This window comes from Alnus glutinosa, chromosome 3, assembly GCF_958979055.1.
Source record: "Alnus glutinosa chromosome 3, dhAlnGlut1.1, whole genome shotgun sequence".
NCBI classification, from domain to species: domain Eukaryota; kingdom Viridiplantae; phylum Streptophyta; class Magnoliopsida; order Fagales; family Betulaceae; genus Alnus; species Alnus glutinosa.
Window position 1 is genome coordinate 36356291 of NC_084888.1, and position 17838 is coordinate 36374128.

The following is a 17838-nucleotide window of genomic DNA, read 5'->3' on the forward strand; positions in this document are numbered from 1 at the left end:
TTAAAGTATTGATTAAAGAGAGCTGCTACAGGTACAAAGGGAAGCTTACAAAAAAATTTACAAATTGACGTGGAATGTGACGTGGCATTCCACATCAGAGTTTACAAACTTAAAGCCTCTTTTATATACTTGATGTCAGAGTTTACTGGCAAGAGAAAGAAAGATCCGGCAGGTTCACCGAAAGAGAGAGATCCGGCAGTTTCACGGGGTGGCTGGAAACCACGCACACCGACGACCTTGCCATATCCAGCCGAGAACCCAGATCCGGCCTGAAACCACGAACATCGACGACCTCGCCATATCCGACTGAGAACCTAGATCCGGCCGGAAACCCATGCACATCGGTGTGGGTTTAAGAAATTCAGCCTAAACCCCGACTACCTCGCCAGATCCGACCAGAGATCCGGCCGAGCGTCGAGCGTCCATCCCCAACCCAGATCCATCCTCGTCGTCGTCGTTGTTCTTGTTGTCTTTGACATTGTCAAAGACCGGTTCAGTGGTGGGTAACGTGGGTTGAGCCGGAAACTAGTGAGAGAGACGAGGTGGTTGGCCAAAGAGGGTGCAGTCTCGGAGCAGTGAGTGAGGTAATGGAAATAGAAATGGTTTTGGTTGGTTTGGCCGGCCGATGAGGGGAGAGAGAGAGAGTACCGGAGAGGATCTGATTTTTTTTTTTTTTTAAATAAGTTTAAACGTTGTTTTTCAATTAATAAAATGACACATCAGATGCCAAGTCAGTTTGTAAATCTTTCTTTGTAAAAGTCTGTAAGTACTTTTAGCATTTTCCTTGATTAAATGATTAAGTTTACATTTTTCTATGGGAAAGCTTAAACTTTTTAGATAAATGGTGACTTAACAAAAAAAAAAAAAAAAAAAGAAGCTATCGAGAGGTATGAAACTATTCCTTTAATTTCATTCTATCATCACATAAGAATCTTCTAAATTTTACCAATTTTGGGCCCTCAGAGATTATTAACCTAAGTATAAGAGTGTTTTCCTATCTGCCCATCCTACGAGGTCACCCGTATATGTTTCTTCTTCTTATTGCGTGTATATATATATATATATAGAGAGAGAGAGAGAGAGAGAGAGAGAGAGAGAGAGGAGGAGGAGTTACAAGGGAATCCTTCCCACTATAAACAAGAAAATTCAATAAAAGAAAAATAGAGGAATTCCTTTTTCAAAAAATCTAAATAAATTAAAGGGCCGGGGTTCATTTTGCTAAATTATGAGGACAAAACTTAACGCTCCTCTAGACCGGTAGACCCCGGAAGCCGACCAGCTGATGAGGGAGGCCATCAATCCAACCTATCCTATGTACTCGTTTGCTCTGAAAATGTCGAATTACATTCCGACAAGAGACAACCACATGCCTCGTACCGTCCTTTTTTCTTTCTTTTTTTTCTTCCGTAAATTCAAGAGCAATTTTTGAACCATGTGATTGGAATTTTCGGTTGCGGTTGCACGAATAACAATGTTTTGCAATGTTTGCTCTGAAAAACATGCAAAACGTTCTGATTCCTGTACTTCAACTGCAATCAAAAACTGTGTACGTTCCAATTGATTTTTTTTTTTTACATATGTGATTTGGAATTTTCGCTGGCCGTTGCAGGAATCAGAATGTTTTGCATGTTACGTTTGCTCGATCTGAAGAACATACAAAACATTCTGACATATTCCTGCACTGCAACTGCAAGCTAAAACTGTACGTTCCAATCACATATGTCAAAAAATGCCCTCCAGTTTTACTCAAAAATAAAAAAGGAAGGCACGATCGAGCCATGTGGTTATCTCTTGGCACTGACATTTTGTTGTGTACATGTGTTTTTAAGCTCAAACCTATTTCATGTTTATGGTCGCATGCATTTGAAGCCTTGCATGCAGTTGAAGAAGGGAAGAGAGTTTCACGCAGTGAAACCCAAAAGCAATTATGTCTTTATGTGCTTAGTGCTTCTGACTTCTGTTAATAAGACCTTATTTATTCATATAACCCAGACCAGATCTACATTTCTCTGGCTTTACACATGCAACTAGTTTGTATAATTTGGTGCTGTTTGGCAAAGTTGGTTTCTCTAGATTCTCTCTCTCCCAGACCCCCAACAAAACTTCAATTAACTTCTGTTTTCAGGTAAATAAAACATTAACCGAGTTAGGTAATTAATTTTATTAAACGCTTTTAATTGCATTTTTAATAGTTGCATTTTCATTAAATGTATTTCGAAATCTTGAAACCATTAAATCAAACGGACCCATTACCCTAAAACCAATCTTCCAAAATGAATATATATATATATATATAAAAGCAGAGAGAAAGTATTTAGATAGCTAGGATACATGCATGTGGCATGCATAGCAATGGTTCATCTCCTTTGAAGTTTGAAGGAGCATTAATTGCACGTTAATGTAAAAGCAAAAACCCTTGTTGGTTGTTGCCGTGTTGGGCAGCTTCTTTCTTTAAATGAATATGACAATGAATCCAACAGGCCTCATTAATGGCCATTGGGAATGGTTTCATATGGCCCCTTTGATTGAACCATTTATGTTGTCGTATTTCAATATTCTTTAGAAATCCCACGACATGGGGTTTTGGTTTTCTTCAAAATTGCTTCTGTGGTGTGGATGCAAGTTGAAAAATAAAGATGACTAATATTTGTGTGATCATAACCAAACATGCAATTAAAATATATAAAATAGTAAAAAGATAGACACATATATTTTGGTTATGAAATAAAAACTTTTTAAACAAAGAGAAAAATCACTTCAGAACAATCAAACTCATAAAATCTACTATTCAAAAGAAATAGTTAGTTACAAAACAGTCGTACTTACAAATTCCATTGCAATAGTCGTACATTAAACTTTAACACATACCTATACATGAACGCCTCCCAACAAGACCGCATGTCTGAAGGGTTCTTCAATAGACTCATTTAGCTTAGGGCTCCTCTATAAGCTAGACTTCAATGGTTGATCAAATTACATGCAAACTTTAAGAGAGCTAGCGCATCTAACAATATCTACCTAATTAAACACCCTCTTTTAGTACACTCATAATTCTACACTGAATTTCTTACAAATAAGCAACCTAGAAGCCCCTTTAAATAGGCTTCAGAAAACCTAGTTCTACTCAAACTTGAATTTCATAGGCTGCGTCTGGACCTAGCCTTTGGTGTCCGGGCCTGCAACTTAAATCTTCAAGTAATCACTGAAGCGCGTCCGGGCTTGCAACCCTAGTGTCCAGACGGTTGCATTAAGTACTTCCAACGTCCGCAGTCAACACATTTGCATCAAGACCTTCATGCAGATAGGTGCTCTCTGTGGCTCGCATCTGCTAGGCCGTCCGGACTCCTTTCGGACTTTTGCTCTCGGACTTCGGCGTCTGCTGAACCATTTGGACCTTCATAGGACTTTTGCTCTCGGTGTTGAGCATCCGGAAGGGCTGTACGAAAAACCGATTTTCTAAGTTGTAAAGTCTCCAAAATATTTCCTTCAACAGGAAATTGTCTTATTAGGGATATTCTGTGCAGATATCATTTATTGATTAGTCCATTTCATATTTGGAATTAATATTCTGCAATATTCTTCTGGAAGACTCTGAATTACGGTGTCCCTATTATAGTAGTCCCTGAAATGAAAGTCCTTGATTATGGAAGCAGAATATAGGCAATAATAAAGGCTAATTAAGAAACAATTAATTATGCAGAATATTTTCCAAATCACATATCTTTCCGTTCTTGATTAATATTCTGCAACACTCCCATTACTCAGCTCTTTCATTTTCTAGAAGAATATTTTGCAATATTCTTTTTTACTTAGCTCTTTCCTTTTTTTGAATAAATCAAATAAGTTTTGACACCTAATTTTGCGCGCCAATATTAAAAACCCAACGCAGGTAACCGTGTAACACAACCAGTAGTCCAGCACGTCTGGGTGGCTCAGCCTTAATATTGATCGAGATAAGACATCACTTATGGCTGGTGTGTTTTGCCCGATGATTGGGATTGTGGCCTTCATCAAGGACCACGACATTCTCAAACAGTGTCGACTTGTGTATGCCTGGCCCAAAATTAAAACAGGATAGATAAAGACAGAGACAGAGCATTTTCTCGCCTTGTAATTATCATGAGAGGAGAGTCGGGAGACTTTTCTTGCCAACTGCCGAGTAATGACCAATTATGAGGGGAGAGATGAGATAACGGGGTCCATAGTGAGTTGCAAAGGATAAGGATTGGGGTACTGCAATTTGGAGACCTCAATTGTAGAAGATTTTAATTCGAATTGCAATACTCACTTCAAAATTAAGGAATACTCTCAAGTAATTCCAATACGTCCAAATTATCATATGATCTAATCAGGGACGAAGCCAGAAGTTTTTATGGGCAGGGGTCAATGGCCAAAATTTTTTTTTTGGTAGGGGTCAAATAAACTAAATTTATTTTTACCTTATATTTTTTAAATTTTTAGAAAATAAAAATAAAAATTTCTACCTTCCCTCCGTCCCTGGATCTAACTATATTTAATATTTTGAGAAAACGGGTGCTTCATTTTTCAGGTGTAGGGGTTAACTTATTACTTAATAATAATAATAATAATAATTATTATTATTATTATTTTGACGTGGTTTAAAAACTTTATTTTTTAGTACTTCAATTTCAAGGGGTGGTTGAGCCTCCCCTCGGCCCTTTTTTTTTATAATTTTTTTTTCAAGTTTTTAATATTTTTATTTTTTAAAGTTCTATTAATTTTAATTTTTTAATTAATTTCGTATTGAAACTGAGGTATCAAAAAATAAAATTTTTAAACCACATGTACTAAATATGTCTTTAACCCTTCAAAAAAATATGTTAGAGAAGGGATTGCACGATCACCTCTTGTAGAGTTAGAGGCGGAGTTAGCTGGGGGCAAGAAGGAGCAAATGCCCCCACTGGCCTGCCCAAATTTAGTCAAGCATGTATAGTAATTGTCTTATTTCTTATTGTGCCCACCCAAAATACACTTCACCCCTTTTTTATAACATCAAAACACTTTCTTAAACTACAACCAAAAAAATACTTTTTAAAATGATTATCAAACATAAAAATAATATTTTTCTTTTTCGAATAGAGAGTTGTTTCCAATGCTAATTGGTAAGTAAAAGCCCATAGTGAAGTAACATTTAAAGCTCACATTTTATAAATTTGTGATGGTAATTATTCCTGATTTGGAATGCAGTTACCATCGTATTTTTGGATTTTGGTAGGTAGAGATATTGATAGGGATAAAGGGATAAGATAAGGGTTAGATAGGTTTAATAGTTGAGTTGGAATGAAATTTTTAACTTGTTAGGATTAGATTAGGATAAGATTATTTAATATTAGGATTATAACTTATTTGAATTTGAATATTCGAACTTTAAGTATTATCACTTTAGGTATTATATACTTGTATTTTTATTTAAAGACCATTTGGCCGTTAATGAGAAGAGAGAATGAATTAAATAATTTATATACACTTTTGTCTTGTGGCTTGATTCCTGCTTTAATTGGATTCATTTGGGCCTCGTTTGGTTTGCGGAATAGACCCCTGGAATGGAGAAATAATCATTCTTTTGTTTGGTAGAGGTCTATTCCTTGGAATAATTATTCCCATGAGAATACCTATTCCTTTACGAAGAGGAATACCTATTCCTCTCAAAAATGAAAAGAATAGATATTCCTTGGCAGTGGCGGGCCCAGGCTTGTAAAAAGGGAGGGGCCAAATTGAAAACAAAAAATTTTAAGGAGGCAAAACTAAAAAAATTAAAAAATTAGGGAGTAAAATTTTAATTTTTTTTTCCTTTTTTTGAAAAAAAAAAAATTAAAGGAAAATTTTGGGGCTTGGGGGGGGGGGGGCCAAGGCTCCCCCTGGCCCCTATGCAGTTCCGCCCTTGTTCCTTGAGGTAAATGCAATATTTTTCAGAAAAAAAAAAAAAAAAAAAAAAAAAATCATTTATTTTATATTTTATTTAAAAAAAAAAAAAAAAACCAAACTCTTCACTGGCTGGCCAGCCAATTAGTATATGGAGTCGAGGGTGGCCTGTGCCACCCCCAATTCTCATCGGCCACGCCGAGTTTGCTTCGGGGGTGGCCGACGAATATTTTGGGAGTGGCCAGGCCACCCCCAATTCTCTTCGAGGGTGGCCAGAGACCACTTCGGGGATGGTTGCGGCCGTCGGGCACCCATAGGTTTTTCTTTTCTTTTCTTTTTTTTGTTTTTTTTAATAATTTGATTTTCTTTTTAATTTTGTTTTAAAAAAAATGTGGGGTTTTTTTAGTAATTTTAATTGAATTCCAATTAAAATATATGAGTTCTTACCAAACTAACGATTAGGAATAACCATTTAATTCCGCCACCTTCTATTCCTAGGAATAGTTATTCATTTTCCTAATGAAATAGCCATTCCGCAAACCAAACGAAGCATTAGGGTCTGTCTCTGGCCATTAATTAAAGTTCATCATTAATTCCATTTCCATTCGTTTTTCACATTCCTCCATTGCTCATCCATCTCATCAGAAAGTATACATCATATTTGTAAAACCTCATATTTCAATAAAATATACGGTGCGTTAAAATTGGAAAAAAAAATGTGTAAAATATAATAGTTAGGGATATTTCTTTTTCTCTTTTGTAGATTCCACATATAATACTTTTTTTCAAACGTGACACCACCAAATCAGTTGTTTGGTGATTCCACAAACGTACACACACATATATATCTTTCTCAGCCAATTTGAAAATTTTTAGCATATAATGAAGAGGCCCATCTCCATGCAATGGTTGAAGCCCCATAGGACTTATATAATTACACACCATTTTACAAGTCATAATGTAAATGAATCTTAATAAACTCAAAGGACATTATTCGTGTCAAAATGGTTGGGTAATTACTTGGAGATTTCGCAATTAACAAAGTTTTATTTTCAAACGACATTGGAGGAAAACTTTGTCGGCTGAAAATCTACAAACTGAAAAGTAAAAGAAGAGAATGAAAAAAAAAAGAAAAAAAAAAAAAAGAAAAAAAAAAAGACTTTTTTCTTTGAACCAAAGGAAACCAACCAGCAGATTTATCACAGCCCGGACAAGGCATAAGACATTAAAAAAAGCTTCTCGATGCGTGAATGGTCATGATTCCTGTTTACGATTTTATTTTTTATTTTATTTTTTTTCGCATAGGCCCTATTTCTTTCTACGTAAAATATTTTTTATTGAAATATATTTTTAGCATTTTGTCTTATATGAGAAATCAATTATGATGGACAATGTTGGCGACTTCCAATGGTGGCGAAAAACACTCGGCAAGCTTTGGGGGCCAACGGTGGACTCCGACAGGAGATTTCGGCGACCTCTGGCAGTGGCAGGAAGCGGATTCTGGCAAACTCCATTGGTAGCTGAAGAATGAACTGCGAGAGAGTGTGTGTGCAAGGAGAAGCTCAAACTCGAAAAATAATTTATGGTTTTAACGAAAAAAAAAAAAAAAAAAATCATTTTACGAAAATTAAATAAAGTTTTCTTAGTCAACTAAAAATATTTTCAGTTTGATTATGATTTTCAATTGTACTAAACACCAAAAAATAGGAAAAACGTTTTTTTAAAAAAAATATTTACGTTAAAGCAAACGTAGCCTAAATTTTCGATTGATGACACTTAATTGCAATACCAATACATAGGTCAAGGATCCTCTTCATTCAAGTGAGACGATTCGTCTATACTGTTGGTGACACTTCATTGTAATACCAACACAGGACCAGAATCATCTTCCTTCAAGAAGAGTTGTTTCATGGTCAAAATTTAATGTTCTTCCACCTAATAGTGTTGGCGTGCTGTCGCGAGCACCCAAAAATAAAAACCTTACTTCTAAAATATATGTAGTAGTGCAAGTAAGGGTCGATCCCACGAAGAGTGATTAGTCGAGTTTTATGCTAAGTGATCAAGGATGGGGGGTTTGAGTATGACAATAAAAATAATAAGTAAAATAAAAATATAAAGGAAAAGAACAAACATTGGTCTTAGTCAACTTCCACCGTCGGAATCTGGCAACTGATCATCGATGCAAATAAATATCAATTCATACTTGAATATTCACCGTTGGAACTGTTTTCCTATCTCTCCTTAGTCGTAGTTAATTAGAAGACAAGCGCTCTAATTAACCCTAACTACTAAACAACCTAAGACAAGCGCTATAGGTTTAATCTAGTAGCAGCCTTAAGAATTAAAGAGATCGATGAAGCGAAACAACACAACACAAGCGGTTGCATTTAATTTCGTCAGATGTTCTTCCTAAGATTTAATAATCACTGAGAAGCAGCAAATCATTAAATTTTAGTTGCTTCATAGATTGAAGAGATCAAACAATTACGGATTTGATATCCAACCCAGCAATAGATTGCAACGAATAACAAACTAGTAGACTTCCTAGGATTTAATGATCGCTAGCGCAGAAACTCAGTCAAATCATTAAATAAACTAGTTGGCTACTAGTGGGCTTCCTAGGATTTAATGATCGCCAGTGCAGAAACTCAGCCAAATCATTAAATAAACTAGTTGGCCTCCTAAGATTTAATGATCGCCAGCGCAGAAATTCAGTCAAATCATTAAATCTTAGTTGTTAAACGAGACAATCATAAAAATAAGTATAGAAGAACATCTGATACTCAAAGCATAAATCGAACAATAAAAACAAATTAGATCTCACAGTTTTATTGATTCCGAGGCTTCCGTTTCCTTCGACCAAAGTTTAGAGAAGAGGGGAGAAGATGGAAGATAGAAGATGAAAGAAGATAGAAGATGTAAGGTAGAAGGTGTGTGGTGTGTGTCATGGTTCCCCCCTTTTATACATGTTTCATCCCATATGCTAGAATCCTAGGAAATCTCCTAAAGAAAGATATTGTAAATACTATCCTAAAATAACAATACACAAATCTACTAATTAAGGAAAATATTAAACATAAAATAAAGGCTAAGATAACTAGGAAGGTGATGATTTCGATGGGGACTTTTGTTGCCATATGCTTTATCGATTCTTTCCTTGTTTAAGTCCCCACAAATCAGTCAAGTATGGAGAGAAAATCAATTTGCCTTGTTATGGAAAGAGATGCTCCTTTCATGTTGTCTTCTTCCGCGTGGTCCCCACAAATCTCTTCTTTATTTCCATGGTCCTCCACGCATCTTTTCTCTCATTTTCTTCATTTTGCTTTAACTTTTTATTTATTGCTTGGCTTGGCTGGAATTGATTGGATGATTATGAAAAGGCTCAAAGTAAAGAAATTTCCACATCTGAAAACTTCATAAAATAAATCGCATCAGATCCACATCAGAACGTCAACTTCAAACCCGATTTCGACCTTGATTCATTCGGTATCTCTCAAAACGCAAAACATAAAAGTTGTAGATTTTTTTCTTGGAGTTCCACAGCATCTTGAATCATCTCAATCGGAGCTTTTATGAGAGAGTTATGCCCAGATTACGAACTGATGTCAAATCTGTTCAAAATCGCCCAATTAGCTTTGTTTTGCATTTAGTGCCTCAATTTGCATCCTAAATCAAAATATAAGAATAATGAGTACATTTAGGCATTAAATAAGTATAAGAGATTAAATATTAAGAGAAAAAAATACGACATTTTACATTCTCATCAAGTGTAAATAATGTCATATTATTTAAATCTTTTGAATAGGGTGTCAATATATTTTTCGCATAACACCATCTACACCATTAAATATAATAACTTTAAATCATCTACAGCGTTGGGTGACACTTTATTTCAATACCAATACAAGCGAGGAGTCGTTTCATGATCAGACTATTACAACTAACAGTATCAATGATGCCATATCATTTAAATTTTTTGAATAGAGTAGCGGAGGGGAAGAGTAGCAAGAGAGACCATAAATATAGTTGTTCATTTGCCAAACATCAGCACTCAAAAACTTGTGGTAGTCCTAGATTAGTAGTAAGGTCCGAATTCAGAACAAGAGCGAAGCCTTACCGGAGGAAAAACAAAATCCAAATTTCATTCAATTGGGGGCACATTCGAGAAAAACAAATGGTGGAATTTTCCATTAGTTATAAATTCAAAAAGGCAAAGCTACAGCCACATATCTACATCTTGGGTAAACAAAAACAGGATCTACAAAGAAAAATAAAATGAGCCCATGAGAAGCATTGTCTCAATCAGTTTCTTCCCTCCAATCCGAACAAGAGGCGGTTCCTTTACCATCTGAACAAGATCCCTTTGGCTGAGAATCTGTATTATCATGGCCGTCTCCATCAGATCTCCCAGACAGTGAAACAAAACCCATGGCAGCAATGCTGTTTGCAATAACATCAACGTCTCTGGTTCCACTGTAGAGACCCCTGCTCCCACCAACAAATATACTTTGATTCTGATCTGCATTTGTTAGAACAGCAGGGAAACCCATCAACGGTGGGTTAGTCTGGGTTGATCCACTGATGAGCAGACGCAGAGTCTCTCTTGCACCCTTTTCCACCATTGAGTCGGTTTCAGGAATCAATGGGTTCACAAGGTTTGGGTGCAAGGGAGGAATGCCCGTTGAAATTGCGGGACCAGCACTAACCAGATAGCCTTGACCTGAAGAGCATACATCAATAAGTGGAATGTGAACAATTGGGTCACACATTAAAGGTGTGAAGATTGGTATCTGCTTAGAAGTTTGAATTGGCAACCGGACCATCGAGTCCGGCAGCAAAGCTGGGAATTTCACCGAAGAAACTTCATCCAGATTGAGAGGCAGGGTGGAAGTCAACACGGTGGATGACATATTAGCAGGTAATAAAGAAGAGAGTGGGGGAAGAAATGGTGATTCACTCAATGATGCAGGAATTTGTTCAGGTGCTGCTGAAAATTGCAGAGTTGATGCACCAGGAGGGCACCAACAATAGTAAGGGGAGAAGAGAGGTGAACCTACGTAACCGACTTGAGTTGTGGGGCTTAGAGCTGGTGGAACAGCCAATTTCCCTAGTGATTCTAGAAAACTTGAAGGGGAAAACGACACGCTTCTGGTGATTTCTGGGAGCTTGTCATCTTCAGAATTATTTGAAGAGGATGCATCAACTGGAATTGACAAAGTCATTGTCAGACTGTCAACCGCTGAAAATTGGCTGTCCCCTCGCCGTCGCAGCTTTTCCCTAGAAGCACTCCTTAGAGAAGACAAGCTTCTGGGCAGGCCCTCTTTAAAGGAACTTGATCTGGGACTGAGGCTACCCTGATAAAATGAGTTTGCTTTTATGGCTTGACTGCCGGTGTGTCGGGAACGCAGAGATTTAAATGATGTTGATAAGGACTGTCCATTCTGAGATGTACTGGACTGTTCAGGGGTGGCATCAAGAGGAGGAATGGATGAGCCTGGAGAACTAGCTCGTGAGCTATCCACTGTTGCCACAAGATAGGCACGAAGCTGAGTTGCAAAACAGGTGAGACGTGACTCGCTTATTCCAGTTAATTCAGCAACAGAAGGTTTCCTCTGGACTAAATCCTTCATCTGTTAGAAGAAAAAAGAAAACATAATTAGCAACCACTTTACCAGAGAAAGCAGAATAATGATAGTTGTACACCAAGTGTACAACAAATGTACAACACCCCTTCACAAGGGGTGGACCCCACACACTATGGGGCCCACCCCTTGTGAAGGGGTGTTGTGCATTTGTTGTATACTTGATGTACAACTATCACTCCCCGAGAAAGCAATGGATATAATAACTTTGAGAAAAAAGATTTTTTTTTGGAGAAACCACCATCTTCACCTCAAATCAAATCAAAACTCGCAATAAGTAAATTTCAGGGTCAACCTTAGTTGAACCAAACAGAAAATGTTAGGACATGAACTTGTTCATTTTCGTACTCTTGGCAACAGAATTCTGGGCAACCTCAAGTGGATGAAGGCCCACTCAAATTATCATGACACAAGTATGTACACGAATGCACATTATTGAAATCATGCATACCTTAACAAGCAATTCAATTCCCAGAAGCCTCGACTTCTCTGAGCACCAAAAGTAGAAAACCTGGCCATCTGGAATCTTTATAAGGAAGGATCGGCCAGAATTATCTGCTGGGATCTCATCCACTGCTACAGCAGCGCACTGGGATTTACTACCTAAGGTAAACAATCTCTCTGTCCGACCATCATCCCCAATGAATGATAGGCGCAAATCAGATGTTGGCAAAATTGTAAGATTCAGATTTCCCCTGCAACAATGTGGAGTAAAGTTCGATTTAGGAGCATTGAACAGTGAAATAACAACAAAACAAAACAACATCCAAACGAAGTAAATACAGTCAATACAATGTATTCTCCAGATAACATATAAAGAACCAATAAAATCATCATAAAAAAAGTCCAATCAAATATATATTTCACTTCTACTTCAGTTTAAATATAAACTTAATGCAATCTAATAAATAAACAAAAATATTGTTTGCCTCATTCTTTCTATTTGCCTTCTAAGATACTGACAGACCTAGAGGATTGTCTGCATACTAATTAGAAATAAATATAATCCCTACATCACTAAAAAGATCCTAAAGCATGTAATCCTCTATCTGTTTTTGCTGTGAAAATAACACTACAAATAAATCATGAACATGCTTCTTCAGTGGAGATAATAGCAGCTCCAGTCCAGCAAGAGAAATAAGTTGTTCCTAGTGGTTTGACTATCTCCAAACTATGTTCAAATGTATAAAGGCCCCAGCCTAACTTCGAATATAGCTCCCCATTGACCACCACCTTTATTATTATTATTTTTTTGGTGGGGGGGGGGGGGGGGGGGGGGGGGGGGGGGCTTAAGTATTGACTAGCTCAACCATAATGAAAAATTCTTAATTATACTAAAAATGCCACAGAGGCAGACATGGTACAGATACTAAAGAAATCATTAACATTGAATTCCAAAGAAGACATCAATAGTATATATCTGACAATTAGTTCCCAGTCTATCTCCAAACTTTGTTCTAATGTATAAGGGCCCCAAACCTAACTTCGAATATAGCTCCTCATTGACCAGCTTCTCCTTTATTTAATTTTATTTTTGGGGGGAGGGGGGGTGGTCAAGTATTGACTAGCTTCAACCATAATGAAAAATTATTAATTATAATCTAAGTGCCACAGAGGCAGACATGGTACAGATACTAATGACATCATTGACAGAGAATTCCAAATAAGACAAGAATGGCATATATCTGATAATTACTTATGTCCTTAAACCATGTAATCAAATTAATAAGAGAGAAACAAAAGATTCCCCCCACAGTGAAAGAGCTTGTCAGATGGGAAAAAGAACTAAATGTTAACATTAATAATGCAGAAAGTAAACAATTCAAAATATGAAATAAACATTCAGACAGTGACATTAATTTAGATCACAAGCATCTACGACGAGGCCTTTGACACTCAAATTCAATACCAATTAAAATGTCAACCCTATATATTCAAAAAGCAGCAGCAAGCTATATAATATAGGAGCGTGAAACTACCTTTACTTCCTCTTAATTCAGAGATCATAATAGAATACGCCCACTTTACCTACAAGTCAAAAGATATACTTATTTGGAATAATGAACATTTTCATCATCAATAAGTTAAAATATAGATTCCTGTAATTTCTACGTATCAGCAACAACCACAGGATACACTTCCCAGCAATATTGTATTTGTATGAAACTTAATACTAGAGGAATATTTCCAACACTCTTAATCAAGCCTCCATCCCCCTCCGCCCAGAAAAGCAAACACCATGAATAAGACACCATAAAAGAAAATAAGAGAGAAGAAAGGCTACAATCTGTGAGATAATTGACATACAAAAATCTAATGAGTAAATAGGAGTAACAAAATAAACTGTGGATTCACAAGTAAGAAAATAAACAGGATTCACAAGCCAAAGTTAAGATAAATTTTTAACATTGAACAGACTTCTTCTATATGAAAATTTTCAGCTCTCATTTTTCTTTTCCCTCTTTTTGGGGCAAGATGGGATGGGGAGGACACAAGAATTTACAGCACTGTTATTTTTGTAACCAAAATAACAAGGTATAATCATTACACTAACCTCCACGGTGTCGCCTCATGTCAAATATGCAACCACAGCTATGCAGTGTCATATCAAGATGCAGCAGTCTATCAAACAAGCAAATAAAATCTAGCACACGCAGGCATTACAAGGATTAAATAAAGGGGCATTTCTAGACATTGTAAACATGCAACCTGAACATGTTTTATGAGTCGAAAGATAAGATAAAGTACGGGTCCTCTAAAGTTGAGAAATAACATATGGATATTGGATGCAATAGTATATGAAAGGAATAAGGGTTTGGTAGCGCCATCATTATTGGGAATAGCTATTTTCATTCCTCTCAAAAAGGTCAAGAATAGCTATTCCCCCAGTAAGAATAGCATTTTCCAAAAAAATCATTATTATTTTTTTTCTTGACACCCAAAAGTATAATAAAATAAAAACTCATCCCCCATGGGCGGCCAACCACCCCACCCTAATAGAACAACAGGGGGCGGTCAGGTGACTGGTTGATCTGTTAGGGTAGCCGACCACCCCCAAGGGGGGAGCTCAGAGGGTTGTGCAACCACCCCAACCACCCACGATTGTTCTATCCCACAGGATTCAGGTTTTTTTATTTGTTTTTTGAGTGTCAAGAAAAAAAAAATGGTTTTTTGGGAAAATGCTTTTTAGAGCTGAGTATAATAGGAAATTTGATTCAATTCCATTGAGGAAATTTGGTCATTCATGTATTGTCACCAAAGGAATGAATAAGAATCATCATTCCATTCTAGCTTCTTGTATTCCTAGTAATACCCATTCACATTCCCACGTAATCATCATTCTAGTGTACCAGACATGCCCTAAACTCGCACTCTAATCAATATTAAGTATGTACTGCAACAATGATATAGTAAAAAGACTTTCAGAAAGCTTTGAGACAAAACTAGGATTCTTTGTGCCAGGTAAAGTTGATAACCAACATGAAGACTGCTTAGAAAAGTTGTTGTTTAACCATCTGCTGAAACCCAAAGCATAGAGAAGTGCGCTCAAAATCAATACATATATATTCAGGAGCTTCATACATACACAAACTTACAGGTCCATTAACATGTGCCATATACAGTGAAACATCAGAATACTACTAACATCACTTATATTTCAAACCATCTGCCTGCACATGGTATATTAGTAAGTGTAATTGTATAGTATATGAATCGATTACCCATTAAATAGCAGCAAAAAGGTCCAACACATAGTCCATATGCGTACTTCCATGAAAAGAGTTAGAAGAAACATCAACTTTGCATGTAATCAAATGCAAGGTCAGCTCGAAGGGAAGATTTAAAACATTGGGGGAAGGACACAAACCCAGTCCCCTCCTATCCTTGATTCTTATTTTAGGGAGAAAAAAGCCATATAAAATCTTTATAATACCAATCCTTTTAGTGAAACCGAATTATAGTGAGGTGCAAAAGTGATTGACATCTAACTCTAAGAATGTCTCAGTTGAACATTATTCCGCCACAAATAATGAGTGCAAAAAATGAACTTGTATCACTTAACATCAACAAAATTGTCCCTACTGAAAATGAATCACCAGCACAGGCACCCCCACTTGAGAGATCATACTAGAATAAATGATTATTGACAAATTAATCTCACTTCCAACATATTACATAATCTCTACTGCAGAAGTGATGAATACTACAGACTATTATTTTCTTTAAATGATATATCAAAGTAAAGCTAGCATTATAAAAAGATAGATAAAATAAACGAAACATATACGTAAAGTAACAAGAAGCATCACTTTCAACTATTTGAAACACAATAAAACCAGAAAAACTATAAGCATGCATATACAAAGTTATCACAACACGCCAATCCACAATCACAAACATACAAAACATATAGATACCCCAATATACATCTAATTGAAATTACCTTGTAGCAGTTGGGTAAAAGAGAGTCTGTTGCTTCTTGATCTTCCCCACACGAATCGAAACTAGAGGTATACAGAAGCACCTCGCTAGCATTCCAACCTCTGCTGGCTCGAAATGCTGTTATCAAACACACAAAACAAAACCCATCAGTATAAATTAAAAGCAGAAACGCCTAACCAAGAATTACATATAACACGAAAGCAAGAAACACCAATTCAAGCTTATGAATAGTTAATTATTTCCAAGGTTTGACTCACGGCCAATTCGTGAAACCGTGCAACCATCAATGGCCACCACACCAATTTCCTACATAGAATCGCCAAACAAACTTCCAACCACAGAAGCCGTGAACTCTTTCTTGAAAAAGTAGCTCAATTATACCAAATCATCAAATTCTCTTCCAATTAGGTACCAACCTGACTTAACTGAGCCAGCAAGCGATCCTCGGCGAGACCATTCGAAGCGTTCATCTTCAACAAAGGCTTCAATCTCTCATCGACGCGACAAGCCCCCATCACCTGCATATCCAGAGCCTGTAGCCACCGCATAACCCGGTCTTCGCGATCGCTCTGCTGAAGCAACAGATCTCCATCCCCTTCGTCCACAAGAATGTCCGTCAACCGGTCCGCAAGGCCCGTCTCGCTCCTCGACCCGCCGGTCTCTCGCGAACCGCCCGAACTCGCACTGGATCCGGCATCCATCGACGAAGAGTCGTCCAAGTCCTCGAAGTCGTATCGGTTCACGTGATCGAGATCCTCGATCTCATCGATACCGGCCGAATCTTGGTTTCTAGGGTTCGTCATAACAAATCTCCGAAAATTCCCTCACAAAAACAGAAAAACAACCGCACAGATGTAAACTCTTAGCTTCAAAATCTTCAAATCTGAATCAGATGCTCTCACAGACTCTAATCTCCGGGAAATCAATCGCAACGCGGTGTGTGAAGGGCTTCACAGAGAGAAAGAAATATCTCCCACACAAAATTGGTGCTAAAATGGACAAGATAAAGAGTGCCCGAGTTTATAAAGGGCCTTGGAGACCTAGCGGACACGAAGGTGGTTTATGAAATGCTACTTTTATTTTTTAAAGTTGGTTTCAGGTCCGTGCATGATTGCATGCGTATGTTCCACGTCATTCTCATAGTGGGACCAAATGGAAAAGTGTGGGACCAAGCAGCCCAACGTTTCGGAACCTGCCACGACAGATGCTTAGCCGACATTTACGTTTATTAATGAATGAGTGAAAAGTGAAAACGGAAGCGCCCCTTAAAAAATTAATTAAAAAAAAAAAAACAAAAACAAAAAATAAGAAGAGGGGGATCGAGTACGCGTGGAGGGGAAGGTTAACGAGGATTGAGGGAACAGCGAAGTACCAGTTTGCTTTGTTTTGGTTGGTTAATGGACAACCTTGACCAACTATTAAGGTCACTGTGTTTTTTTTTTTTTTTTTTTTTTTTTTTTATATTTTGCCTTTTTTGATTGAGGAACTATTTTCGACGATAGGGACTAGGGAAAAGATTCGGATCTTGGTTATCGATAAATATCTTCGTTGTAGGTCCCACAACATTTATTCGGTTGACTGTTGCTGCGAATCCGGCAATTTGCCAGAGGAGTGCTTTGCTATTGTTTATGCTTTTTTTTTCTTTTCTTTTTTTTTTTCACTTTTTCATATTTTTTTAGTAATAATTAATATTAAAGTATTCTTATGCAAAAAATATATATATATATATATATATATATATATATATATATATATATATATATATATATTAAAGTATTCTTACTTTTTTACTTTTTATATCACATTAATATTTTTTTTACTATTTAACTAAAAAAATTTCTACTATACAAATTTTTTTTATTTTTTTATA

General features: G+C 36.8%; 1 protein-coding gene across 2 annotated transcripts; it reads right to left on the minus strand.

The window, feature by feature from the left end:
- Positions 1-10002: 10002 nt before the first annotated feature.
- Positions 10003-16963, minus strand: LOC133862760 (uncharacterized). Of its 2 annotated transcripts, none has more exons than XM_062298628.1 (4): positions 16385-16963; positions 15970-16085; positions 11977-12220; positions 10003-11513 (listed from the first exon to the last, which is right to left on the minus strand). In XM_062298628.1, the coding sequence occupies exons 1-4, from the start codon at positions 16769-16771 to the stop codon at positions 10182-10184; spliced, it is 2079 nt and encodes a 692-aa protein (XP_062154612.1). In that variant the 5' UTR covers positions 16772-16963; the 3' UTR covers positions 10003-10181. The 2 variants fall into 2 exon arrangements, with proteins under 2 accessions (XP_062154612.1, XP_062154613.1); XM_062298629.1 differs by lacking the exon at positions 16385-16963 and adding an exon at positions 16226-16378.
- Positions 16964-17838: the final 875 nt, after the last annotated feature.